The sequence below is a fragment of the Mustela lutreola genome, chromosome 2 (genome assembly GCF_030435805.1).
Source record: "Mustela lutreola isolate mMusLut2 chromosome 2, mMusLut2.pri, whole genome shotgun sequence".
In the NCBI taxonomy this organism is placed as follows: domain Eukaryota; kingdom Metazoa; phylum Chordata; class Mammalia; order Carnivora; family Mustelidae; genus Mustela; species Mustela lutreola.
In genome coordinates this window covers 17,186,186-17,210,833 of record NC_081291.1, presented here as the reverse complement: position 1 = coordinate 17,210,833, position 24,648 = coordinate 17,186,186, and the positions used below count along the sequence as shown (strand labels likewise).

The following is a 24,648-nucleotide window of genomic DNA, read 5'->3' as shown; positions in this document are numbered from 1 at the left end:
AGCAGCTACAAAAGTAGGCCAGGTTTATTGCCGAGCGCGGGAGCGCGGGGGGCCGCTTTTAGAGATTAAGGCCACAGCCCGGCCCCTGCTCCACGGGGACGCGGGGTTTGGGAGCCTGGGCTCCCTCCCCACACTGTGCAAAAAAGTGCTGTGCGGCCGCGGAGGCCAGTGCCACACTCCTGGCGGCCCCTCTGCCGGCGAGGGGCGGGACTTCCTGGAGTGAACCGCCCACCAATCCCTGAGTTGGGCGGGGGTGGGGTCCCGCCCACCCCCGGAGCCGGGCCGAGGGCCGCGGCGTGGTCTCCTCCTCCGGATTCCCGCCGACTCCTGGGCGGGGCCTCCACGGGCGGAGGCTTCTGGGGGCGGAGCCTGCGCGGTGGGGCGGGGCGGCTGTCAGCGCGCCTCTCCTGGGTTGTACTCTGTCTCCCCCGAGGACACCTGTGAGATGCGCCTGGAGGACCGCCACAACTTCCGCGCGAACTGGCTGCTGCGCGCCTGGGGGTGGGGTGGGAGGATGTAGGATTGGGGAGAGGTGGGCCAGGACCGTCGCTCCCCACCCCGATCGAGGCCCGCCCTGCCCTTATCCTCACCTCAGAGGGCTGCCCAGCGCCCACCACAATAAGCTTGCCGTCCTCAAGGCCCACAAGCACGTGGCTGCACTCCTTGGTCACAGCCACGCTGCGGATAGGCACCTTCATGAGTAGGGGAGGAGCAGCCGGGAGCAGCCTGCAGGGAGGGAGGGAGGGATCTGAGCTCTCAGCTGCAAGGAGCTTTGTGTCTTCTTTCTCCCGAATTCCCCAACCCCTAGCCCCCATACCCTCTGCATTTGAGGGAGGGCTTAGCTGAAACTCTTAAGACATAAAGGGACCTCCCACAGGTGTGTGGCTAAGGGAGGCCCAGGGCAAGATCAACCCACTGGAGAACAAGGGACAGGCCCCGAAGGGGCCCATAAAGGCCATGGGTAGGCCCACTGTGGTAGGGGTGGGGAGATGGAGGGGGGCCTGGGAGGCTAGCACCCTCTAGTATCCTCTGCCAATGACTACCACCCTGCAGGTCCATGAATTCCAACAAAGCGGAACTCACTTGTTCAGGTGAAGGATGTGCAGGGCGCACTGGGCTGTGCCCAGCAGAACAAAGTCCTCTGTCACTGCCAGGGCTGTGGGCTGCTCGACCAGGGGCAATGAAGCCCGTAACTTCCCATTCACGGAGTACAGGTGCAAGGAGTAGGTGACCTGGAAAAAGCAAGATGTGTCTGCAAGGACAAAATCCCAACTACCCTGTTCTTGGCCGAGCACCCCTTTTCCATACCTGAGCCCCTACACGCTCCCACGCTGAGCTCTGTACCACAATCTGGCCCTCAGACCCCAGCACCAGATGGGACACAGGTCCAGGCAACATGGCCCCTGGGGGCCGCAGCGCTGCCACAAACTGGCCACGACGTACGGTGTGGATGATCACAATTCCATCCTGCAGGAAGACAGGGTGCGGAGCATAGGTCTCTAATCTCTGGAGGCACTGCCTAACAAACTCAGCCTCCCCTGGGCGCAGGCACACACCACACACCTCAGATCCAGAAACAGCCATGTCGAGTTCGGTACTGATGGCCACACAGCTCACAGCAGCCTCGTGCCCGTAGAGGACCTGCACGGGCTTTGATGCCAGTCCCACCGAGAAACCACCCTGTGGGGAGCCAGGGCCAGCTCAGGACTGGGGATACCTCACTGCCCTGGCCCGAGAAGGCTGAGGCTCTGGAAAGTGACGGCCTTATGCAGAGCCAGAGCGCTGGAGGGTTGTGGAGCCCCAGCCTTGCTCACGGTGGCAGAGAGAAGGGCAGGACTGCCAATCAGCTGAGAGGTGGATGGGGGCTGCAGGTGCGGACTACGGGAGGGTCCCTGGGGCTGCCCACCAGCCCACCTCCTGCAGGAGCCGCCACACCATGCATGTGGTGTCCCGGGAGCCTGAGATGAGGTAGATGCCACAGGTGTCCAGTGCGAGGCAGGTCACTACATCTGCATGGGGAGCGGAGGGGGCAAGCGGAACGCAGCGGTCATCCCCTCCCTGGCCGACCAGCCTGCCCTGCATCCCTCCCCCACCCCCCCAGTTCCGGGGCTGTGCGTACCCAGGTGGCAGTGGAGCTGTTTCAACAGCTTGCCCTTCGGTAGTGCGGTCACTCGCAGGCTGCCGTCCCAGTGGCCACCACTGAACAGCAGCTTTCCATCGGGGGCCACTGCCAGAGCTTGCCCATCCACACCACGGTCTGGCACCCACGGACCGCTCAGCAGTCGTTGCATCCTGACCCAGTAAAGGGGGGGCGGGGGGATAGGGGGAAACAGGGCAGGTGAGACCAGGCTGACGTAGAAGACCCGGGCCCTCAGAGACCTCGGCTGGTCCCTGACCGGGTGGGGCACCAGCTCGGGGGTATGGGGCATTGAGAGCCCACCCTTGCCCACTTCCCTCTGTCCTACTTGGAACTGCCTATGGTGGCGTCTTTGCTGAAGCTGAAGTAGTTGTTTATGTTCCGGTCATAGGGCAGCCAGCTGTGGATGCCCAGCAGCCCACTGGCGCTCACGGTCACCTGGGGGCCAGAGGGGGCAGAGGTGGGGTGGTGGAGGGCGGAGTCGGAGCAGGAGTGGAGCTGAGCTGGGGGCTGCGTGGTGCACTTACCAACAGGTCTGAGGAGCCCTGGATGGTGAAGGAGTGGGACTGCCGGTGGGGGACTAGGGCCAGCACCAGGGGCACGCCATCACTGATGACCTGCGGGAGCAGAGCACAGAGCTGGCTCTGCCTCCGTGCTCGGCCGGAAACCCCACTCTCCTGCCTGCCACCTGGGGCACCATTCTTTCCTCTCCTCTCATCCCCAGTGCTCATAGACTAGGGGGTCACAGAGGCAGAGGTCCCCCTGCGACACAGTCGGGAGAGCTCACTGGGCCTTCAGGAAGGCATCTCCAAAGGTGAGGGAGTGACAAGCTGGGACGGACAGGACAGCAGCTCTCTCAGTCTTGACCTTGGTCCTACCAGCCTCTGACTTCACATCCCCCAGCCTGCTGGCAGGAGGGGAGGGGAAACTAAAAAGGTCAGGACTGGGCGGGGGGGGCTTCTCATGGAGGGATTCCATCTCTGAGGACTGTGAGGGAAATGATTCATGGCCAGACGGCCTTCCTTCTGGTCTCCCTAAGGTTTTCAGAGATGGTTAGGGACTCAACAACTTGTCCCGGCCTTGGCAAAGAAGGCGCCCCCATCCCTGCTCCCCTATCCCTCTCCCGTTACCTCTTTTTCAAAGATGTCTAACATCAGTGACCTTGATTTAGGTTTTCCATCTACCCCCAAGAGGCTGGTAAGGGACAGTGGTGGTAAACCCATTGCACAGAGCGGGATGATAAAGCTCTGCCTCCCCTCACCTCCGCAAAGAAGGCCTTGAGCTGGTCCAGGTGCTGGAAGATGCTAGGTGAGTTAGTGTCCAGACGTGCAAGGCGCTGGGCTGCTTCCTCAGCGGAGAGCCGAGCGGGATGTGGCTCCTATGGACGAGTGACTGGTCAGCACTGCGGCATGGGCATCCCTGACCACGATCCTTTGAGCTGGCCTCACCTTCAGCAGCTGACAAGGAGTCTGCCCGAAATTACTGATGATGCCCTCCAGAGCCTTCCGTTCCCGCTCATCCACCACGTGGTCCAGGTCCACGGCCCCTGGGTAAGGCAGGCAGAGCAGTCAGGACCTGCCTGTGCTCTCCGCACTCAGCCCCCGCAGCTGTGCCCTGGCCCCTGCAGGAGTCCGGGGTGCCACCCACCCTCGTAGGTGCAGTAATAGAAGACGTTGAGGGCCTCCTCCGCGGCCGGTCCCCGCTGCTTGTAGCCAAAGATGAGGTCGATCCACTCATGCAGGTGGGCAGACACGTACTCGGACTCCTGGAGGTGGGGAGGCACCCATTAGTCCATGGACGGCTGATACCCCACTCCCCCTGGCGCCCCTCAACCCTGGCTGTCCGCCTGTCCCGTGTCCGTGTTCATCTCCTCACCAGGGCCTGGCGGTGCTGCTGGATGAAGTCCTCGGGGGAGCTGGCCCACGGCGGCAGCACCACGTCACCCACCTTCTCGTTGGTCAGCTGGAGGCAGCCCAGGTCGAAGCCTGGCCCGGAGGACGGGGTCAGCGGTCTCACTGTGCCCTCTCCACGCACTTCCCGGGCCAGGCCTGGCCTGTGCGCTCCGCCCCTGGGGCCTCCCCGCGCCCCCTGCCAGCTCCTACCGTTCTGGTTCTCCAGGAAGTCGGGGAAGTAGAAGAACTCCGGGATGAGCTCCTTCACATCGGCAGGGCTCTCCAGGCGGGCCTGCCAGGCTGCCGCCACTGAGTGGAACTGCCGGTCGGAGCAGTCAAAGCTGGGGGAGGGGCACAGGCCAGAGTGAGGTGGGGACAACTGGGACAAGGAGGGAGAGCTGTAGCTGGGGGCAGGAAGGGAGCCCAGGGGCCCCGGACGCCCAGAGGACCTGCCTCTTTCCCTCCTCCGCGGCAATCCACCCTCACCCCTGTCATCTGCCTGGCAGCCCCTGGGCCTCACCGGCCACTCTGCAGCTGGACGTGCAGGGAGGTGAAGGGTTCCACACGGATGAGGTAGTGCATCACGCCTGCGGCGTTGGAATAGTGGGTGCCGTAGTGGAACTTGTCGATGGTGCCCGCCGGGTCCTCGAAGCTCTCGTACCTGCAGCCACAGTCGGGGTGGGGGGGCGGGGAGTCAGCAGAAGCCCTGCCCTCGCCCATCCCAGCCCCCAAGCCCAGCCTTGCCCACTCGCTCACTTCTCCCTCACGAGCTGGGCATGCTTGGGGTTCACCACACCGATGGGCTTGGACAGGTCCCGGAAGACGGCTGGGTTGCTGAGGTCCAAAGTTGGAGACACGTAGTCCTGCAGGACCCAGGGGAACTGGCCACCCACCCAGGGAAGGAGCTGTGTGAGGGTCCTGATGGCCTCCGTGCCCAGTCTGCCCAGCCCTCACTCTCAGGAAGATGGGCAGAGCCCACGGGCAGAGGGGGAGGGGGCGCATTACCACTTGGAGGGACCACAGGGAAGCAGGCCAGAACAGGTTTCTCTTCAGGGGGCAGGGGGGTAAGGCTTGAGGAGGAGGTGGATAGGGCTCAGGGAGGGGGTGGGTAGGGGCAGGGAACAGAGGCAGGTGTCAGGCAGCACCCACCCCCTACCCGGGCCTGGCTCAGAGCTGGCCCACCACCAGCGCCCACACCAGGCTGAACCAGGGCCAGCAGAGCAAAGGGGCAGGAGTGGAGGTAAGGAGTGGACCCTTACCACAGGATACTGGGACAGGTCGTTGTAGGTTCGCCCTGCAATGGTGTTGAGTTGCATCAAGTACTCGAAGTTGGAGATCTCACGCTGGACCCATTTCTGGGGGGCAGGGGCAGGCCAGAGGTGAGTCCACTGGGCTGTCCATCCCTCCTGTCAACCACAGGGCCTTGGCCTTGCCCCCCCCCCCAACTCGAGGCCTCTCACCTGGATGAGGCCCGAGGCACGCAGCATCTCTTGGGGGGAACGGCTGCTTAGGTAGCCTTGGCTCGGGGGTCGGAGGCGCAGGAGCAATGAGTATACCTGGTTCCGTACCTGGGTGTGGAGCGGGATGGGTCAGGGCTGGGGCCCGGGGGCCTGGCAAGGGGAGGAGGCTATGGTCCCGCCCACCTTGCAGGGGAAGTTGAGGAAGTAGTTCGCCTGATCAATGAAGAAGAGCTCAAGTGCTGAGCGGCGCAGGTTGAAACGCCGCAGGTGGACCTCACGCAGCTGGGCGAGCGGGCGCCGGAAGTCGTGGCCAATGCCTATGTCAACGGACACCAGGGGCAGCAGTCACTCACCCTGACCCCAACAGACCCCATCCACCCCCTGCCATCCTTCTCAGCAGCCCTAGGAGGACGCACCCTCCTCTGTTTCCACACGCTCAGCGCTGCCATCATAGAAGTACACGTGCTGGGTAGTGATCTCCAGCAGCCCTGGGATCACGGCCACCACTGTGACCAGCTGGCACTCCGCGGAAAGCACCAGCTTCTCATGCTGCTCGTCCAGTTCCGCCGCCTGCATCCTGGGGGCCGGCACTCACTTCAGGCTCCAGGCTCCGGGACCCCCTTCCAGATAAGCCCAAGGACTACACTCTCCTAGCGCCATCAAGTCACCGGGTACAGACTCTTGTGCTTCCCACAGGAAAGGGAGGAACCGTCCAAGGTGCAGTGCCCACCAACTCTGGTCCCCACCCCAAACCTGGGCTTCTATCCCTGGCTTCCCCTGTTCAGCACCTGCCCACTCCCTTGGGCCCCCACACAGGGTGGGTCTGTGTTTCTCAGCCCTGCCCTGGGGTGCCTCATCACTAGCTGCCCATTCAGCTAGACAGCTCTCCCCAACTGCCCACCTGACTCTGGACAGTCCCTGCAGGGTGTTCACCGCCATAACCAAAGACAAAGTAGCTCAGGAGTCAGTCCCATGGGAGGTACGCGCACAGCGGGGTAGATCCCTGCCCCCCGGCTCCCCGGTTCTGCTCCCAGCCACACTCACGCTTTCTCCAGAGCAGCCAGCTCATCTTCGCCCAGCTGGTCTTCCTGCAGCTCCTCGGGGAGGGCACTGACTTTGGCCTCCTTGGTCACCGCTAGAGGCAGCGAGGCCTCCTCCGTCGGGGTCAGGGGGGCCTCACCTGCAGAGGGCCCAGGGGTGCTCAGCCAGAGCTGGGCAGGGCTGGGCCTAGGAGCTTGGGCAGATACTGCTCTGGACACACTTTCTCACCCAGGTTGTCGCGCAGAGCACTCGCTTCCAGATGAGGGTTGAAGTGATGGTTGGGCACTAGCTTCAGACGCATGCGCGAGTATGTCTCGGCACTGGACAGCTTCCAGCGTGGAACAGGTGGGTCCCTGAGGATACGTCCGGGATGATGGTCGTGGGTGGGCATGTGCATCCGCCAAAGTCCCCATTCCTCGCCGGTCTCATCCCAAACACAGTCTGGTGGCCCAGGACCCTCCAGCCCTCCCAAGCCCCTCCACCACCAGGCTCCGCCCTAGCCCCGCCCACCTCAGGGCCCAGGCCCCGCAGGGGCTGGAGAGCTGCCGCCACAGGGCCCCCCAGTGCAGCAGAGCGGTGGAGTGTTGCGTGGACTGCTGCTTCAGTGCCGCTGCATAGCGCAGCCCTTCCAGGCGTCCCCGCCTCTGCGCAGGTTCCAGCACCAGGTCCTGCAGGGTGAGGGCAGGGTGGAGGAATGGGTCAGTCCTGCAGCAGGCTTCTCCTCCCACCAGACGTCCTCTGGGCACAAGAGTAGAGCAGCTCCCCACCCTGGCCCCAGTCTGCACACCTGGAAAGCCCGCCGGCTGTGTGCCCGCTCCCGCTGGCGCCGCTGTCCACTACTCATGAGCATGTCATAGCAGGCGTTCCAGAAGCCTGACATGAGGTCGTGGCTCTTCGCGTAAGTGTCCATTTCGAACTGCGACATGGTGGGCTGCACCTGGAGGACCGGGCAGGGACAGGAAATCAGCGCTCCACGCAGCTCCCCCCACCATTTCTCCTCCCGCACCCCCTCCTCCAGGCACCTGCTTGTCGATGAAGTGGCGCCATTCAGGTGTGGCACAGAAGACCTGGAAGTCCTCGAAGAAGGTGGGGCTGCCGTTGGTTGGCGGCAAGGAAGGCAGTCCCCACTGGAGGCCCAGCAGCCCATAGGCCCGATCCAGCAGCGTGCGCACCAGGGGCACCAGCCATGAGCAGCGTTCAGTTGCTGCGGCCGCTGCCCCTGGGGGCTCCGTGTCCTCAGTGGTCGTTTTTGACGGGAAGGTGTTCAGCGCCCGTGCCAGTGCCGCCTCCAGCTTGGAGAGCACATAGCAGGCCTCCTCCCGCCGCATGGGCACTGCCGCGGTCTGCAGCAGCCAGTGCAGCTTCACATAGGCCTGGGCATGCAGCTGGGGGGCAGAAAGGGGTGTGGGTGGCCCCAGCCACTCCCCAGGCTCCCCACACCTGCCGCTGCCGCACCCCAACCGGCCCTGGGCTCACCTGCGGGTCCTCCAGCAGGATGTAGCCAAGCACTAGGCGCAGGCCAATCTGGGCCATCTCTCGGAGATCCGCCGTGCCGTTGGCCAGGTGCGGCCAGGCCCCCAGGCGGTCCAGCAGACTGCACACGCCCTCGAAGAGCTGCAGCCGGGCGTATTCCAGGCCGCCATCCACAGAGCGGGCCAGCAGCCCGTGGGGAAGGAGGAAGGTAAGGTTTAGGCTGGGCGCCAGGTGGGGTTTGCCGACACAGACCACATTCTGAAGCACCCGCACGCTCGTCCCCCTCCTGGACCAGACACCCACGGGCTCACGTATGGCTCCCAGGCCTCTGAGCTAGCGTACCTTCTCACTCCACAGCTCCTGGTTCCCGTGGCCCTCCGCACACAGGAAGTCCTGCAGCAGGCGTAGCAGCCAGAGCGCCTGCTGGGTGAGGCTGGCCAGGACCCCCACGGGGGCCTCCTTGATGTCGGTCAGGGCTGACTCCAGCATCATCTCCAGAAGGCTGGGGATGGATGACAGACTTGGGCGTCTGTCTGACTGCCTTCTTCACCCGCGGGCTTCCCGGAGGCCCCTCACCCTCCCGACTGGCCTCCTCACCTGCGCTTGATGCAGTCGGGCGGCCGCACGAGCGTGGCTGAGGCCCCCAGCTGGGTGAGCACTGAGAAGACCTGGCCGCGCTCCCGCCACGCGGCCTCGTCGCTGCCTTCCACGCCACGCCACGTCACCGAGAACAGCACATTGGTGAGCAGGTTGCACAGTTCCTCCTCGGAGGTTTGCTGGGGGCACAGGTCGGGGGTGTGGGCCGGGGAGGAAGGGGACTGCTGACTCTCCCGCTAGCCTTGCTGAGCACCCCTTGCCACTCCCTGGTGTCCGTACCAGGAGGGACAGCCTTCAGCCAACAGACAGGCTGGGGCCTGGAAGAATGGTGGAGGGGCCTTAGCCGCTGCCTGAATCCCAGGGAGGACCCTGGGGTCTCAGGGATTCCTCAGGGGAGAGAAGGTATGGTTCACAAAATTACCCCATAGTTCTCACTGGCCCCCAGAACTGTCCTGGAATCCTCTAGAAGAATGCCACAGTATAAGCAGAAACCCATCCCCAAATCCGGAAACACAAGGCAGATCCCTTAGAGCGATGCTGCTCATGGGCTCTGTGAAGTCTCTGCCCTGCAGGCTCTCTTGGGGACTCCCCAAAGCCTGGCTGGTGCCCCCACTCGGGCTTGGCATCATTTGTCCTGTTCTGGGACCCCAACCAGGAACACAGCTGCGGACAAGAGCTCCCGAGGGGGCAGCAGCGGGGCCGACCGGCGGCTATAGCCCTGATGTCCGATAGGCCCTCACCTTTGGAAAGGTTATACTGCCTGCCTGGGGTCCCAGAGGGGTCCCTCAGAGCCCGGCAGTGGCAGAGCGGGCCCGCCTCACCTGAGGGTTGCTGGTGTTTGAGGTATCGTCCCCACTGATGGTGGGCTCCGGGAGGCTGCCGTCCTCTAGCACGTTGGAGAGACTGGAGCTGTGGCGGCCGTGGGCCACAGGGAAGGGCCGGGGCCCATCCAGAGGGGAAGGGGTGCCAGGCTGGCTGGCGGGAGTAAGAGTGCCGCTGCCACCGCCGCCGGTGTTGCACGACCCCACGCTGGCCCGTTCCAGGCCCAGGTCAAAGGGTGTACAAAACGGGGAGAGAGCGTGGTAGAAGGCGTCAGGGTCAGGGCTGGGGGTCTCCGAGGGGAGGAAAACGTCCGAAGTCTCAGGCGACTCAGTGGGCGGCTGGCATAGGGCTGGGTCTGGGGAGGTGGGTGGCTCTGGGGAGAAGGGCAGGGGACTGCCAGCTGTGGCCGCCTCCAGGACATATAGCCGGGTCAGCACGTCCTGCCAGCCAGCCTGTCGGGCCAGCAGCCGCACTATGTCTGGCTGTCCGTAGATGAGGTGGAAGAGCTGCCGGGCCAGGGCACAGCCAGTAAGGGACGCGGCCAGCGCTCTGCCCCTGGACTCCCACCCCAGGGCCTTTGCAAGGGAGCCCCCTCACAGGCAGGTAAAGCAAAGCCCCCATGGTAGAAGCCCCATCCTCCTCAAGCTGTCTCCCCCCATACCCACCTGGCGACAAATGTCCAGGCGGACGCTGAGGTCAGCCTGGAGGGACAGCTGTACCACAGCCAACAGATCTGAGAGATTCAGGCAATCTGGAAGGATGGCCAGAGAGGCCCTGAGGGACTGAGCACAGGCGGGGGACCTCGCTTCCCTGCTGGCCCAGCCTCAGCCCCTGTGCCCATGCCCTTCCTCTATCTATCTACCCTGTTTCCTGGTCCCGTATCGCCCTTCCACCTGACCTGCCTCCTGGCCCTACCCAGGTGGTACCTGCTCCCAGGAATAGCCTGTAGAGGCCCTGGCAGAGCTGGGGGGAAGCAGCCCCCTCCGGCAGGCAGGCGACGAGTCCCTGCAGACCGTACTCTCGTAGCCGGAGGCGCTGGCGGCTCCGCTCAGGTAAGCGCTCATTCTGCTGCAGTTTTCGCAGGATCTGGGGGTGGGGGGGTGACATAGAGGGTTGTCCTCATGGGGAAGGAGTGACTGGAGCAGGGGAAGTCACCACGCAGGTCTTTGGCTCCAAGGGACCTATTCTACCTCCCTGGTAGGTGGGGCCATGGCAAAGGGAACACGAGGCGCAGGCCAGGTGTACCTTGCAGACCCGGTCAGGCACCAGGGGCCGTGACCTCGGCCGGACCAGCAGAGCCAACAGCACCTCAAGGTTCCCTGGCTCCACGAGGAAGACGGCCAGAGACTCCTGTGCCGGCGAGCCCTGCAGCAGCGCCAGGAACAGGTCCAGGGCTCCCACCACCTGGGGATCCAAAGTCTCCTTGTGGGCGGGCCACTCCCCTCGACACGGTCCACAGCCCACCCCGCACCCAAGCCCCCCCCCAAGCCTCCAGCCTACCTGACCATCATCAGTGGAGGCCACCAGAAAACTAAGCACCACCTGCATGTCCTCAGCTGCTGAGCTCCGAACCAGGAACTCCCGCACCAGGCCCAGGAGCGAAGTCTGCACTGTGCGCACATCGTCGGCCACTAGGGGGAGCTCCCGCGGCGGGCTGGGCCGGTACCAGCAGGCGCAGCCACCGAGGGCCAGGAGAACGCAGGGGAACCGAGGGGAGAGAGCAGGCAGGTGAGCTGGGGGGACCGAACCCCATCCCCAAGACCAGAGGCTGCTGTGTCAGGCCCACAGCTTGTCCGCCCCCACCGGCCTCACCTGTAATGGGTGCGCAACGCGTCCAAGATGAACTGGACCCCGTACTTCTTCCGTAGCTTCTGTCTGTGCTCCCGGACGATGCTGGACATGTACTGGATGTGGCCTGGATGGGCGTCATCGGAGGACTCAGGCTCCACCCCTCCTGAGCTGGGCCCCTTCTGCTGTCCCTTCAGGACAGGGCCGTGTCCCTGCCACATCCCCCAGGGTCGAGCTGTTCCCTCAGATGGCCCAAGGCGGGGTTCTAACTTCTTGGAACCTCTACCCCCACCTGCGCCCGCTGGCATCCCCCCACCCAAGTCCCCACACCCACCGAGGCGCACGGCAAAGTCACTGGGGCTCCAGAGGTGGAAGTGGAAGAGCACGTGCTGGTAGAGCAGGTAGAGGAGGGGCCCGCCGCCCTCTGCAGCCACCTGCTCCATCAGCAGCTGCGCAGACATGAGCACGTTCATGTCCATGGCCCAGCTGGGGACCTGGAGTGGAAGGAGGCAGTGTGAGGCGGCAGGCCCGGGATGGGTGCCACTGAGCCCCCCCCCCCCCCCAGCATCCACCCTGCCCCGCACAGGCAGACGGAAGGAGCATCCTGCCTGTTCTAAGCCTTTTCGTGGCTCCCCACTGCCTCCGAGGGGCAAGCTCCCCAGCCTACTGGGTAGGTCCCTTGCCCCAGTGGGGTGCTGGTACTTCTTTGGCCAAACCCTGCCAAGCTTGGCAAGGCCCTGCTCAGATGCCAGCCCCTCCCCCAGGAGGCTCTCCCCGACAACATCAGGTTCTCCTTCTTAGCTCCCCAACGCTGTCCCCTCCACCAGACAGGGCCAGCCACGCCCCCGTCCCCCGTCACCTGCCCCACCTTGCGCAGGAGGGCTCCAATGATGGCCGGCCCCTGGCACTGCACCAGGCTCTCCTGGTTCCCCACATGGCCCTGCAGGAAATTCCGCAGCATCAGCAGGAAGGCGGCCACGGCATTCCTCTCCATGCGCACCTCTAGCAGCCACCAGGAGGGGGACAGAGGTATGTCAAGGGTCTGCCAGCAGCAGAGGCCATAGGCACTCCAGCCTCCATATCACGCCAAGAGTCCCTCACCGCCCTAACCCAGGCGCCAGGGCCACTTTACCTGAGGACTTGCCCAGTGGGAGAAGCAGGCCCTGGGTATTGTGGGCGGAGGTCAGCTCAGGCCCCACGAGGTCATGTGTCTCAGCTGGACCTGCCTCGGCCTCCTGGGGCTGGGAGGCCACTCGCTCCAGCAGGGGCAGCAGGGCAGCCATGCCTCCCACACAAGTCACCACATCCTAGGGGAAGGGCTGGCTGTGGGAAGGCAGCTCCCAGCCACTTCCCGCCCCACTCCACCCCAGATGACCTTCCAGTCTGGGAAGCTGGGTCCAGGGGACTCTGGTTCTCTTGAGCGGACCTCCCCTACCGACCTTGCAGGGCACAGTGTGGCTCCCCAGCCCACCCTGCACTCACGCGTGCCCATGCTAGTGCCCCCGGCACCCTTGGCACGTGCACGGGTGCACACGCACCTTCACATCCCAGGTCTCCACCCTGTGGCCCGTCAGGCGGCCATCCAGCCCATGGCCAGGGGACAGGTCCAGGCAGATGTTGTTCCTACAGGCCTGGGGGCGGGGTGTGGGCGGGAGGCAGGGTCAGTTAGAAGTGGAGGTGGCACAGGAGTTGGGGGGCAGGGGAATGTAGCAGGGCTGAGCCAACTGCCCCCCACCCAATACCTGAGGTAAGTAATGGAGGAGCAGCTTGGTGCTAAGCTCGTGCAGCTCACCCTCGGGCTTGAAGGGTGCCATCTCCTTGGGCCCTGGGGGGTGGCCAGGGGGCTTCAGACCTGGCTGGGTGTCTCACCCCACGCCATCCAGAGCCTGCTATATGTCAGAGGACATACACCCCCAGGAACGCCTTCTCCCTCCTGGACCCCTAGTTTCCAGCCTGGACCCTGAAGGAACCCCTAACCCCCAGGTAGGAGCTGGGCCAGGGGCAGGGCGCGGGGGTGGGGTGGGGTGGGGGGTGGTGCTGCATACCTAAGGTGAACAGGGCCCGCAGGGCCGACGCGGGCAGGGCTTCATGGAAGATGGCCACGGCCCCCAGCTCACCCTCCAGGGACGTAGGGCTGCCCCACCGGGTGTCCTGTGTGCCTGCAAGGGTGGAGCTGATGCTGCCCTCCTGCAAGGGGGTCACCAGCCCGGACCCCCAGCCAAGCCCTGCAGTGGCCGGGACCGACTGTGAGCGGGAGAGGGAGGGGTGAGGGGGCGCCAGGGCTGTGGGGACTGGTGGCGTAGGCAGCCCCGTGGTGGTGGTCGTCGTGCGGTGCCCAGCGGAGCCAATACAGCAGGAGGAGAAAGGCTGCGGGGCCGGGGTTGGGCAAGTGGTCAGATCACAGCGAAGCCCGGGGTTCCGCCTGCATCCAGTTCCTCACATGGACCCCTGTGGCCACGCGGACCCCAGAGGCCGGAGTCCGAGGCCCCACCGCATCCAAGATGCCCCGGCTACCCCAGGCCTCCCCAAACCCTGCCTGGCACACCTCACTGAGGGAGGGGCAGCGAAGGGCTGCCGTCTGGACCAGCTGGCCGTCTTTGTAGACGTGGACCAGGTTCTGGCTGAAGGGCCGGCGCCCAGGCACATGGACAATGGCCACGCAGTGCTAGAACAGAAGCCTCGGCATCAGGCTGGTGCTTGGGGTCTCCTCCACCCCCCACCCAGGCCATCCGAGCGGATGAGTGAGAGGCTTACCCAGGCGGAGTCAGCAAAGGACACTTCAGGCAAGCTCATGGTCAAGTACTCCTTCCGGGTGCACACGGCCACCACCAGTGTCCCAGCAGCCGTGAAGAAGGCCTCGAACCCTGAGCCGCTGCTGGTGAAGAAGCTGGGGACAGGCGGTGCCAGTTAAACCTGCGGCTTTCCTGCTCAGCCCTACGGCACCACACCCCGCTCCCTGGCTATCACCCACCTATAGAGCTGCTTTCGCTGGAGTGGCCGGGAGGGGGCTGGGGCAGGGGCCGCAGCTGCAGGGTACAGACAGATCCAGGCATGGAAGGTGAAGCCGGGTCCCGGCCAGCGCTGCACGGGGGGCACCATAATCCCCGCCATGCTGGGCGTGAGATCAAAGTAGTGCAGGGCTCTCGCGGGGCCCTGGCGCCGGGCCATGCCTGACAATGCACGGATGATGGCCCCCGCGTGTCTGGCCTTCCCAGCCTCTGTCCCGCTGGGCTCCGAGTCCAGCGCTGGTGGCGGGCGCAGCAGACGGCGCAGCTCCAAGGGCCTCAGGGACACTCGGCCCAAGGCTTGCAGCAACGCCAGAAGCTGCTCTTGGCAGTGGGCCCCCAAGGCGACCCCGGCGGCGAGGGTCTCCAGCAGGTGGCCCACCAGACCGGCCTGCACACACGTGCCCCGGCTGGCAGGGCAGCTGTCACAGAGCCAGCGGAGGTGCTGTGCGAGGAAGAGCCGCAGCTCCGCCGTGGGCAGGGCGGGCAGCCACTGCATCAGCAGAAGCACGGGCTGCTCATTGACAATCGGTGGCGGTGGACATCCACTGTGGTCACCTTCCACAGCCTGGGGGTAGAGAGCACGGGATGGTTCCTGGGGCAGCTGGTAGGTGACGGGAAGGGATGCCCTGCTGGCCACGGGACCTCCATGGCTCAGGGTGTCGGCCTCCAGTGCTGGAGGGCAATGCGTGCCACCCTGTCCTGCTCATGCAGGTCGCAGCTCGGGGGAGACGGAGGTGCGTGGGCACGTGGCACTATTTACACCAGGCTTCTGGCACCGTTAACCCCCTGAGCCCTGGCTTTGGGTCCGAGGTGGCCTCAACCCCAATGGCCTGTTCCGGGATGATCTGGGGTGGGGGTGTGGGGGTGTCTCGCTCCCCTGCACTGGATCTTCATCCCAGGGACACGGACACCTTGGTCGGGCCACGGGTCCCACTACATAACACCCATGGCCAACAGAGCCCCCAAGGTGGAGGGCTCACCCTCCATGGGAAGCCTGACTCAGTGCTGACCACCCCTGGGACCCCAAACCCACGCCTTGGACCTCACCATGTTGAGGAGCTCCTGCAGCAGCCTGCGGGTAGGGGGGCCATGGCTCTGCAGAACCTCGAGCAGGTGCGGGTAGCCGATGCGCTCCTTAAACACCTCCTGGGCAGGAGGAAGAGAGCACATAGGTGGGCCCCCAGGGCAAACCCAAAGCCCATGGAAATCCCAGAAGAAGGAGAATTTTTCAGGGCTCCCCCACCTGGCTCTGCCTCCGGGTCACAGTGCTGGCGAGGGCAAGAGCTCACGGATGGCTGCGGGGGTAAGGGTCCCCTTGGAAGGCTATAGATGGTGGTCAACCCCCAAGTATCCTCCCCAGTCCAGCCCCGACCCCAGAGATCCAGCTGCCAGCTCTGACCTGCACCCCACAGGGAAAAACGCCTGCCCCCTCAGCTCCGTTGCTCTAACAGCCATCAGCCAGAGCTGTTCGGGGGACATGCGGTCAGTTTAACCCCCCACTCCACACCCCTCTGGTAGCCAGACTGCAATGTCCTCACCTTGGCTGAGGGGGAGCCGCTCATAATGGAGGTCAGCACTCGGACCACGTGTACTACGATGGCGTCTGTGTCCTGGTCCAGAACCTTGGGGTGGGGTGGGGTAGGGTGGGGAGTCAGCAGCAGGGGTGCCAATGTGTCACAGCTGGCAGCCCCCTGCTCCTGGTGTAGGGCCAGGAGCAGGTGCCCCAAGGCACATTGCTGAGCTGGCTGGAAGCCTTGGGAGTGGGGTACCGGGCCTTCTACTCCTTGCTCGTGCTACTGTGACCCTCACCCTGACCCCAGGGCCCTCTCTGAGTAGCTTGGCCAGACCCCTTTGACAAAGAGGCCAGGGAAGAAACCAAGACCCTCACCGTGACAGATCAACAGGGGACCCTCTCACTGTACCTCTTCTGTCGCTCACTGCTCGGCAGGCTTACAGGCCTCAGTCCCCGCCCATCCCCACCCAAGCTAGACACACACATGCAGGCAAGTGCTCCATCACCCATGATGATTGACGGGGGGGGGGGGGGGGGGGGAATCGAGGGACAACCAATCACAGGAGGTTAGAACCAGAAGAACCTTCGAGACCTTTGAGTCCTACCCTCCCCCTTGCCCCTAGATGCAGGTGAGGGCACTGAGGCTCACCCTGGCTGAACCCGATCGCTGGAAACAAGCCGTTCACTTGCCCTGCCCCACCCCTGGGAATGGGCTTCGAGAATGTGTCCCCAGCTGCCAGACTGCTAGGCTGTAGTACCCTGGCTCCATGGGGCCTGACTCTCCCAGCGACCTCGCACAACCTCCTTCCCCTCCCCAGTCCTCAGTTTCCTATCGATGAAAACGAGGGAGTCTCACCCGCCTTGTCTGCTTTGTGGAAAAGTAGATATGCAGGCTCTCTGAAAACAGGTTAAAGCAGCAGCCACAGGGGCTGCCTCATGAGGACAAAGCCAGAGGCCCCTCAGGGTTGGGGCCCAGGCAGTAAACCCCCTGAGAGAGGGTTCTCCATGCGAGCCCCTGACAGCTTGCTGCCTCTTCCAGCTCCCGTGCCAGGTGAGGCAGGGAGACATCATAAGGGGATGAGGGACTCCCAGGGACCTGCTTAAGGCCGGCACAAAGAGCCATGGAAAGAAGTGGACCCATGTGTGGGAACCTCCTTTTCTGTCACAGTCGTGTCCCTTAGTATCTGGACTTCAGTTTCCCCTTCTGGGAATGGGGGGTGGGTAGGTGGTTGAGTTTCGAAGGTTCCTTCCAGCTTGGCAAAGCCAAACCCTAGCTCCCAATACTAATACTGGGTAGGGCACAGATCACTCCTGCCCATTCCCTTGAAGCAGCGTCTGGAAGGTGGGTGAAACAGCATGGGGGATCCAGCCCCATTACTAGGCCACCGCAGGCCTTACACGTATCTGCTCGTTCCCCCTGCACAGGCAGGAAGGGCTCAAAGAGGGAGCCGCAGGGGGTGGGTGCCCAAGGAGGTGAGTGCCTGAGCAGGTCAGCCCCAAGGTGGTACCTTCTGGACATCGGGCTCGGTCAGTAACCGGGTAGCCAGGTCACTGTCCCCCTCAGGGGGCGCCCGGGCCTGCAGGTACAGCTGTGGGGAAGGGGGAGGGCACAAGGTGGAAGAGGCAGAGGAGAGAGAAGAGGAGGAAGATGGGGAGAGGGGGGGTTAGAGCGGGACCAGGGGCAGCTGCCAGGGTTCTGCCCCGTGGGAAGGCTATGTGTGCCCTGACACCCAGGCAGAGAGCCCCACCAGGCACTGAGGAAGTCAGGGATCTGAGAGCTGCCCATGCTCAGAACAGACCTGGGTCTGGGGGCAGGGCAGGTAAGTGGGCAGGAGCAGGGACTATATCTAAAACAGCGGGCCCTCCTCCTGCCCCTGGCCTTGGGGCGGGAGAAAGGGGGACAAGGGGCCAGGGCAGCTCCTGTCCTTCCGCCACATCCCTCCTCCTATGGGGTGCAGAGCCATCCTGAGCCTTAGGCCATCCTGCTCGCCACAGACCGCCCCAGCCCAGTCCAGCCCAGCCCAGGACGGGCAGCCCCCACGAGGGATTCCCCAGCCTCTGGGCCCCGCCCACCTTGCTGTTCTGGATGAGGCGAGTAAGGTGTTCGAAGCAATTGTTGCTCAGGAAGGTGGCCTGCAGCACCGGCCGGTCCTCGCACGCCAGCATCCGGGGGATGGCGTCTGCAGACGGGTCTCCGGTCAGCCCCCCAGCTCCATCCCATCAGCGACCCCGCCCGCTCAACCTCTCGCCTTCTTCCCATGCTGCCCGGTCCTGCCTTCCGTCTGCGCGTGGACCTTCCCCGGCCGAGCCACCTCCCCAGGAGCCTGGGGGCCCATACCCACCGAGCATGCTGACCCGTAGGGCGACAAGGGCCTCTTCGGGGCCTGGGCTTGGGCCCGCTGGCCAGTCGGCATTAAGGATGCGGAAGTAGCCCTCAAGCAGGGTGCGGAGCTCTGGCCCACGGGGGGGCGTGCGGCTGGCATGCAAGACATGTACGGCCCCCACGAGCGCCTCCAGCGCCAGGGGCACCAGGTGGGGGTCCTGCGCCGGCCCATGGTCCCAGCCCCGTACCACACCCAACAGGCCCTGCACGGAGCCAGCGCTCACGGCCATCTGCCCGTTCTCCTGCAGGTGTGGGCAGAGACGGCAATGGTCAAAGGGCTTGAGCAGCAGAGCCCCTGAGGTAGCCGCCCTCTGGTTCGCAGGCTCCTCCGGGCTTACCTTCCCTCCCGCGAGGATAGCCCCGAACAGGTGGACGAGGCGAAGCAGCAGCATGGGGGGCAAGCCATCTGCCCCCTGCAGGCTCTCTGGATAGGGTGGGTGGGCAGGACAGGACGACGTCACCAAGCTTGCAGGGGACTACCCAAGAGGGAGGTGCCCTGGGGTCGGGGGAGAGGACTGGGATGTCCCGTGTGAGGGGAAAAGACCCCGTTCTGTCCTTGGGGGTCTAAAATGTCACGGCTCTCTGCTAGGGAGGTCTAGGGAAGACATGGCCCTTCTTCGGGGAGCTTGAAGGCCTGTGGTCCTGCCCTGAAAGCCTAGCCAGTCCCCCAGATCTTTAACCTCCAAAGCAGGGACCCCAGGGTAGGCAACACACACCCCCACCCCACTTCCCCACGGCAAGCCAGAGTTGAGCTTCTCAGATACAAAGCTGCTCCCGCTACCCTGCGAAGGTTGGAGCTTCCTGTGACCTGTTCTGGGGACCTCGCTGTATCTACCGTACAGATGCCCCCCCAACCCCCACCCATGCCCCCGATGGGGACTTCTAGGGGCTTTCACAGTCTCCCATGTGGGAGGCCCACCTGGCTCTGCTCCAGCCAAGCTGGACAGGATGCCAGGCCACAGACTGAAACTCACAGAGCAGAAGGGACCAGCCCTGGGTCACATGAGTGGTGTGTATGGTGGGGGATGGGGGCAAGAGCAGGGCTCACTAGATTCGGGTGGGACGGGCTGGGACAGCTCCTTGGGCAGAGGGCATCCGAGCTGAAGCCCAAGAATGCAGGTGGTCTGGGAAGTGACAGGAAGCAGTAGGGAAAGTCATGGAATAACAGTGCATTTCAGGAGGGAGAGGACAGGGTGCAGAGAGCAAGTAGGACTGGAAAGGGAGGCCAGTAGGACTGGAAAGGGACTGACGGCAAGAGGAACAAAATCCAGTCTATTCTGCAAAGAGCACTCAGGTTGTGGGAGAACGGAGGCAGGAGCTCCCGGGGTGTGTGTGTGTGGGGGGGGGGGCGTGTCTCCCCTTTTGGAGTCGTGGCCCCTGCTCCAGACCCCAGGCCTGCAGCAACATGGCACACCCCAGTGACACTTCCACACCTTCTGTGCTAACAGGCCACCACCTCACCAAGCCTGGTCTGCCCCAGTCCACAGCCATCCTGCCCTGTCCCATCTAAAGTCCTGGCCAGCCACCCTCGGATGAGAGGGAAAGAGGGGACCGGAGAGAAGAGGGTCCCCAGGGGCCAGAGGTGGCCAGAGATGTCCTGGGGGTCGGCTTGTCCAAGACCACGGGAGCAGGAAGCAGAGTCGGTGTAGACATTGTCTAAAGGAAGGGTGCAGCCTCCAGGGGGAAAGGGATCAGACTGGGGAGTTTTAAGAAGGTCCAGATCAGAGTGCGATCCCAGGGGCTTCTCAGACCCAGGAAGCAGGAGGGAAGAGGGAAGGGAAACTGCTCCCCCACCTCATGGAAGGCCTTCACTCCCGCCGGGAAGAGAAATCACTCATTGTGCCCAGACCTGCCCTTTCTTTCCTCTCTGGCCCCGAACTCCCTCGCCCCTGAAGGCCTTGTCAGTTTTCCGTGGTGCTCCCAGCCCTGCTGGCTGCCACCACTAAGGGCATCCCGCCCCTGTGGCCACTGGGATGGGGAACTGCAGGAAGGGGCTCAGGTCTGGGGGTGGGGCCAGGTGGGGCCCCCCCCCCCGAAGGGGCAGGGGCGGGGCCTGACCTCGGAAAAAGGCGCTGAATTCACAGGGCAAAGCCGCTGGAGGGAACTTGTACTTGCTCTTCTCCTTGGAACTGATGACTTCCCTGGGGGTGGGGGTGGGGAATGGGCAGGGGCCCGCGTGAGGCCAGGCACTGCACCCTTGCCCTGGCCATCCTCCCGCACCAGCTGGGCCCCCTGCCACCTCCAGACCCCGGCCAGAGAGGCCACCCTCAGTGGGTCCTCTGAGGTGGGCTGGCTCTCACCCACTGTGCTGGCGCCGCCAGGTCTGGTAGGGGTCAAAGAGGCCCTCACAGAGAAGCAGGGCGTGCAGGGCCACGTTCTCCAGCAGCAGCCCACGGCCCTCCTGTGATGCTGGGGTTCCTTTCAGCTGGAGGCATGGGGAGAGGGCGGAGGGGGTTCGCTGGGCCCTGGACACTGCCTACCACCCCCCACCCCCGCCCCAGGCTAGAGCCCACCTCACCTCTGCCATCAACCGGGTCAGCAAGGCCAGCACCCGGGGCAGTAGCACCTGGCCCCAACCGGCCTCTACATTCTCCAGGTTCCTGGGAGGGAATGGGGAGAGAGGTCCCGGGGGTACAGCAGCCCCACCTCCGGCCCCCACCCCGCTCCCAGCTGCCCACCCTCCCCAGAGCAGGAAGCAGGGACCCACCTGCAGAGGACGATGAAGAGCCTGAGCAGCAGCAGGGCTTGCTCCGGGTCCCCCGCGTCCAGCTGCTCGGCCAGGACATGCAGCGCGTCCAGGGGCAGCAGCGGTACCTCAGCACCCGCCTCCTGCGGCCTGCAGGGAGGGGGTCGCTAGGGCACCACGGACCCTGTCTCCCAGCGCCGGTCCCCGCCCTCCAGGTAGATCCAGGCTCACCTGCGTGGCTCCAGAGAGGACAGCGAGATGCTGTTCTCGAAGGCACCCACGAAGGCCTTCAGCCACTGCTGCAGGTAGCCCAGGTCCTTCTGTGGGGGAGGGGCGGGGGGCAACAGGGGTGGGGGCAGACCAGGGGCCGTGGACAGGGTTTGGAGGCGGGGCAGTGTGGGAGGACAGAGGGAGGGGTGGGTAGGGGAGGAGAGAGGACAGGAAGTTGGAAGGTCAGCCGGAGAGGGCTGTCCTGCACATTGACCTCTCTCCCAGGACCCCTGTCTGCTTTTCCCAGTCTCCTAGTCTCTGCTCCCACCTCCCTAACCCTTGGGGATTCAGGCAAGCCTGACATGGGGCTTTGGTGTGCACACTCCTGGGATGGGGCCATGGCCCACACTGATGCTGGGGCTGAAGGCTTTCCACCCGCCAGCCACCCGGATCCAAAGCCTTGGGCTGCCTTCTCCCAGCTCAGCAGCCACCACCTCCAGGAGACCGTGCTGCACGCACACCATGGGCCAGGAGGACCCATGCACATGCACATTCCCCACACAAACAGGCAGAATGCCCTACCTCACCCTGGGAACCTAATGCCCCACCCTGGCTGGTTACCTGGACCCCAGGCCCCAAAGCTGGTTCCATGGGCAAGAGGGGCAGCGGCTGAGCCCGAGTTTGGGCGCCCGCCGCCAGGGAAACTTTGGTGTGAACGGGAAACGTCCCCTCTCGCCCCGCCGGAGCAGGAAGCGCAGAGTCACGGTGGGGGAGGAGGGCTGCTTCCTCCCGGCAGACCGCAGGGATGTGGGGGGGCCAGCCCCACCGGGGCACCCAGGGCCCTTCAAGAGAAGCAGTGAGGGACCTGGCCCAGCACCGGGGGCGGGGCCTGGAGTGCAAAGGGGCGGGGCCACACTGCCCAGGGTGGGGCCTGTGGACCAGAGACTCGTTTTTTCTGGCATGAGGTTCCATCTTGGAGTTTCCACACCTGCTGCTATAGAACCCTTCGTTCAAGGCACCCACAGCTCCCTGACCCCAGTCCAAGCCTCAGGCCTAGGGAACACCATCGATGTGGAGGACTCGGTCATACCTTTGTCCTGGCCCCCCTTCCCTGTGTCTTGGCCTTCCTGCTTGGCTCTACTGGTCTCTACTCCCAGGAGAGAGTTGAGTACATCCTAGCCTAGCCCCGGTCTGTTCTACCCTATAAGCACAGAATGGGTGGTGGTCTGGAGCTCTTTCTCCCACCCAGCCCTCCTTCCCTACCTGCTGACCTCATGTGCAGCTCCCCCAAACCAGCTGAGCCCAAAAGGCACATTTCTTTTCCAGGGGCAGGGGGTGGGGCAGGGACCAGACTGCAGAAGGCCGGAGGGGTTAAGGGACACATCATAGGTGCCGTGTCCCCAGTGCCACGCACCTCAACTCAAGGTCTTCCAGAACTACCTTGGGTGGTTGACTCCTCTCTGCTCCTTTTGGGTGGTAGGCTCCTGACCTCAGGGTAGGGACTGAATGGGCCCCAGGGAAGGGGTTAGACCCCAGCAGACTGGGCCAGGTCCACAAGAAACCGAGGCAGAGCAGCCCTCACCCTGTGGCTGGGCACCTTCCTTGTGCATTTGTCACAGATCGGAGGCCTAGGCAACTGAGGGAAGGGTTGGGGCCATGGAGGTGCCAGATTTGAAACAACGCCAGACCTTTGTTTTAGGCCTGGGCCACTCATGTTGCTGACCAGCCGGTCCGAGCTGACCACGTGGCCTCTGCCTCAGTGACCCCACAGATCCTGGTCTAGCTTCAAAAATGGCCCAACACTATCTGCCACCTTCTACCCTCAAACCACCCCCGTCAAGCCATAGACATGTCTCACCTAAAATATAAGTTCATTTTGCACCCCCTTCCATTCTACTGAGTACCTGAAAGCCCAGATTTGACCATGTCCCTCCACCCTGGCCTGAGGATAAGGCCTGAACTGAGCTTGGCATTCCAGGTCCCGAGTCTGATCACAGCTGCTTCTCCAGCCTCTCCATCTGAGTCACATCCTCTAGTCCAGGCCTCTGTCTATCCTAGGCCCCACTGCCGTCCGTGGCTTTGGGCGTTTGATACTTAAGCAGGAGCCTCCCTACCTCTTCATGGCCATCACCTGGTTTGACCCTTCCACAACTTGGGTGGGCCCCTCAACACTCTGCACACCCTAACTTTCTGTCCCCAGAACCACACCCACGGCCTGTCCAGCAGGTCCAGGCTGGGCTGGGTTCAGGGCTGCCCCTGAAGGGTAGCCCTGGGTTCAGGGTTCAGGCGGTCAAGGTAGCCTTCTGGGCTCTGGAAGAGCACGAGGGGTCTCTAAAGCATGGTACTAGGGAGGGATGGGGTCTCTGCCTGTCCTGCCTCTGACCTGGGACCCACGGCTTGTGGCTGCCATGCTGGGAGATATGCCTGCCGGGGTCGGGACTCACAGGGCCATGGTGGCCATGTAGCATGCCAGGGGGTCTGGAGCTGGAAGAAGCGGCCATAGGGCCCGGCCTTCCCACACTTCACAGAGAGACCTCAACTAGCTCCTCCCTCCCTTTCCAGCTCGGAGCAGGAATGCTGGGCAAGGCCAGCCCAGTCCCCAACTCGAAGGGGCCAGGGCCTCATGAAGGCAGTGCAGGAGCAGCCACACTCCTCCTCAGGCCCTGAGGCTCAGCTGTAAGTGGTACTAAGGACCTGGAGGTCCGGGGAGCAAGTTGTGGGGAAGGGGAGGTTAGTGACCCCAAGGTGGGTGGGCCTCTGTCTATCGTGGCCAGCCCTGAGGGCATTCAGTTCTGGGGCTGCAGGGCTCCCAAGGGCTAGTTAGGCCCAAAAAGTCACTGGGGGTGCATGGAACTGCTGCTTCCGTAGAACTCTGAGGTATCCGAGGATGGCTGAAGGCAGGTGGCTGTAGCATGTTACGGGGGGAGGGGGCTGGGGGCTGTCTGCCAGGGGACAGGGACGACCGACCTGCTGGACATTGTGCTGCCCCTCCACCTGGCTCACCCTGAGGGGACACCCAGAACTTGCTTCAAACCCCGATCCCAGCCAGTCATCTCCTCTCGGAGTTCATAATGGTGCAATACACAGAAATGTCCTTAACCACCACCTGGCGTCCCGTGTGCCCTAGTGCACACACATCGCCACCCCTGTCTGCCCAGCAGCCCCTACCCTCCAGATGGCTCAGCCCGAGGGCATTCCTCGCTATCCCCGTACCCACAGGTCCGCAAGCACTTTGCCCTCCATGCTTCCTCTGCCTGAATGCTCCCCAGAGCCGGCACCTTTCTCGAGCCCCAGCCCTGGCTGGTGCTTCGGAGGTCGGGCTGCCAACTCAGACCAGTGGTTGAGAGCACGGGTTCTGGAGTCCAACCATGGTTCTCAGACTCCATAGCTTGTTACCATTCATCTCTCCGCACTGCAGCTGCCCCTTGAAACCCATCCCTCCATACCTCACAGGTAAATCCTCTCCAACCACACTGCATCCCCCCCCAGCACGGGAGAAGGTGAGGGCGAGCTCCCTCCCCAAATCCAGGGGCTCTGCCTTCCCAAGCCCCTGGTATCTAGGCGGATAGATAAAACACTAATGTTTTCCCCACGCACTTCCAACAGTGACCAATAAGTAGCAGACCTTGGTTCACTGG

At 63.9% G+C, this 24,648-nt stretch overlaps 1 protein-coding gene across 2 annotated transcripts; it reads right to left on the bottom strand.

The window, feature by feature from the left end:
- Positions 1-6: 6 nt before the first annotated feature.
- NBEAL2 (neurobeachin like 2) lies at positions 7-21,742 on the bottom strand. Of its 2 annotated transcripts, XM_059160726.1 has the most exons (55): positions 21,632-21,742; positions 21,032-21,120; positions 20,822-20,950; positions 20,633-20,714; positions 20,415-20,539; positions 20,173-20,255; positions 18,453-18,538; positions 18,074-18,356; positions 17,805-17,911; positions 17,240-17,320; positions 15,757-15,840; positions 15,266-15,364; positions 14,182-14,783; positions 13,965-14,097; positions 13,756-13,875; positions 13,256-13,577; positions 12,953-13,035; positions 12,749-12,841; positions 12,343-12,517; positions 12,079-12,212; positions 11,545-11,704; positions 11,235-11,337; positions 10,923-11,076; positions 10,668-10,826; positions 10,349-10,508; positions 10,088-10,173; positions 9,422-9,928; positions 8,601-8,779; positions 8,346-8,505; positions 8,007-8,144; positions 7,553-7,915; positions 7,318-7,467; positions 7,041-7,198; positions 6,759-6,883; positions 6,534-6,669; positions 5,906-6,066; positions 5,673-5,806; positions 5,490-5,597; positions 5,289-5,384; positions 4,786-4,910; positions 4,550-4,690; positions 4,240-4,370; positions 4,013-4,122; positions 3,785-3,902; positions 3,586-3,683; positions 3,399-3,515; positions 2,665-2,754; positions 2,466-2,575; positions 2,120-2,292; positions 1,915-2,009; positions 1,564-1,680; positions 1,309-1,467; positions 1,084-1,232; positions 591-726; positions 7-495 (listed from the first exon to the last, which is right to left on the bottom strand). In XM_059160726.1, the coding sequence occupies exons 1-55, from the start codon at positions 21,659-21,661 to the stop codon at positions 394-396; spliced, it is 8,148 nt and encodes a 2,715-aa protein (XP_059016709.1). In that variant the 5' UTR covers positions 21,662-21,742; the 3' UTR covers positions 7-393. The 2 variants fall into 2 exon arrangements, with proteins under 2 accessions (XP_059016709.1, XP_059016710.1); XM_059160727.1 differs by lacking the exon at positions 17,240-17,320.
- Positions 21,743-24,648: the final 2,906 nt, after the last annotated feature.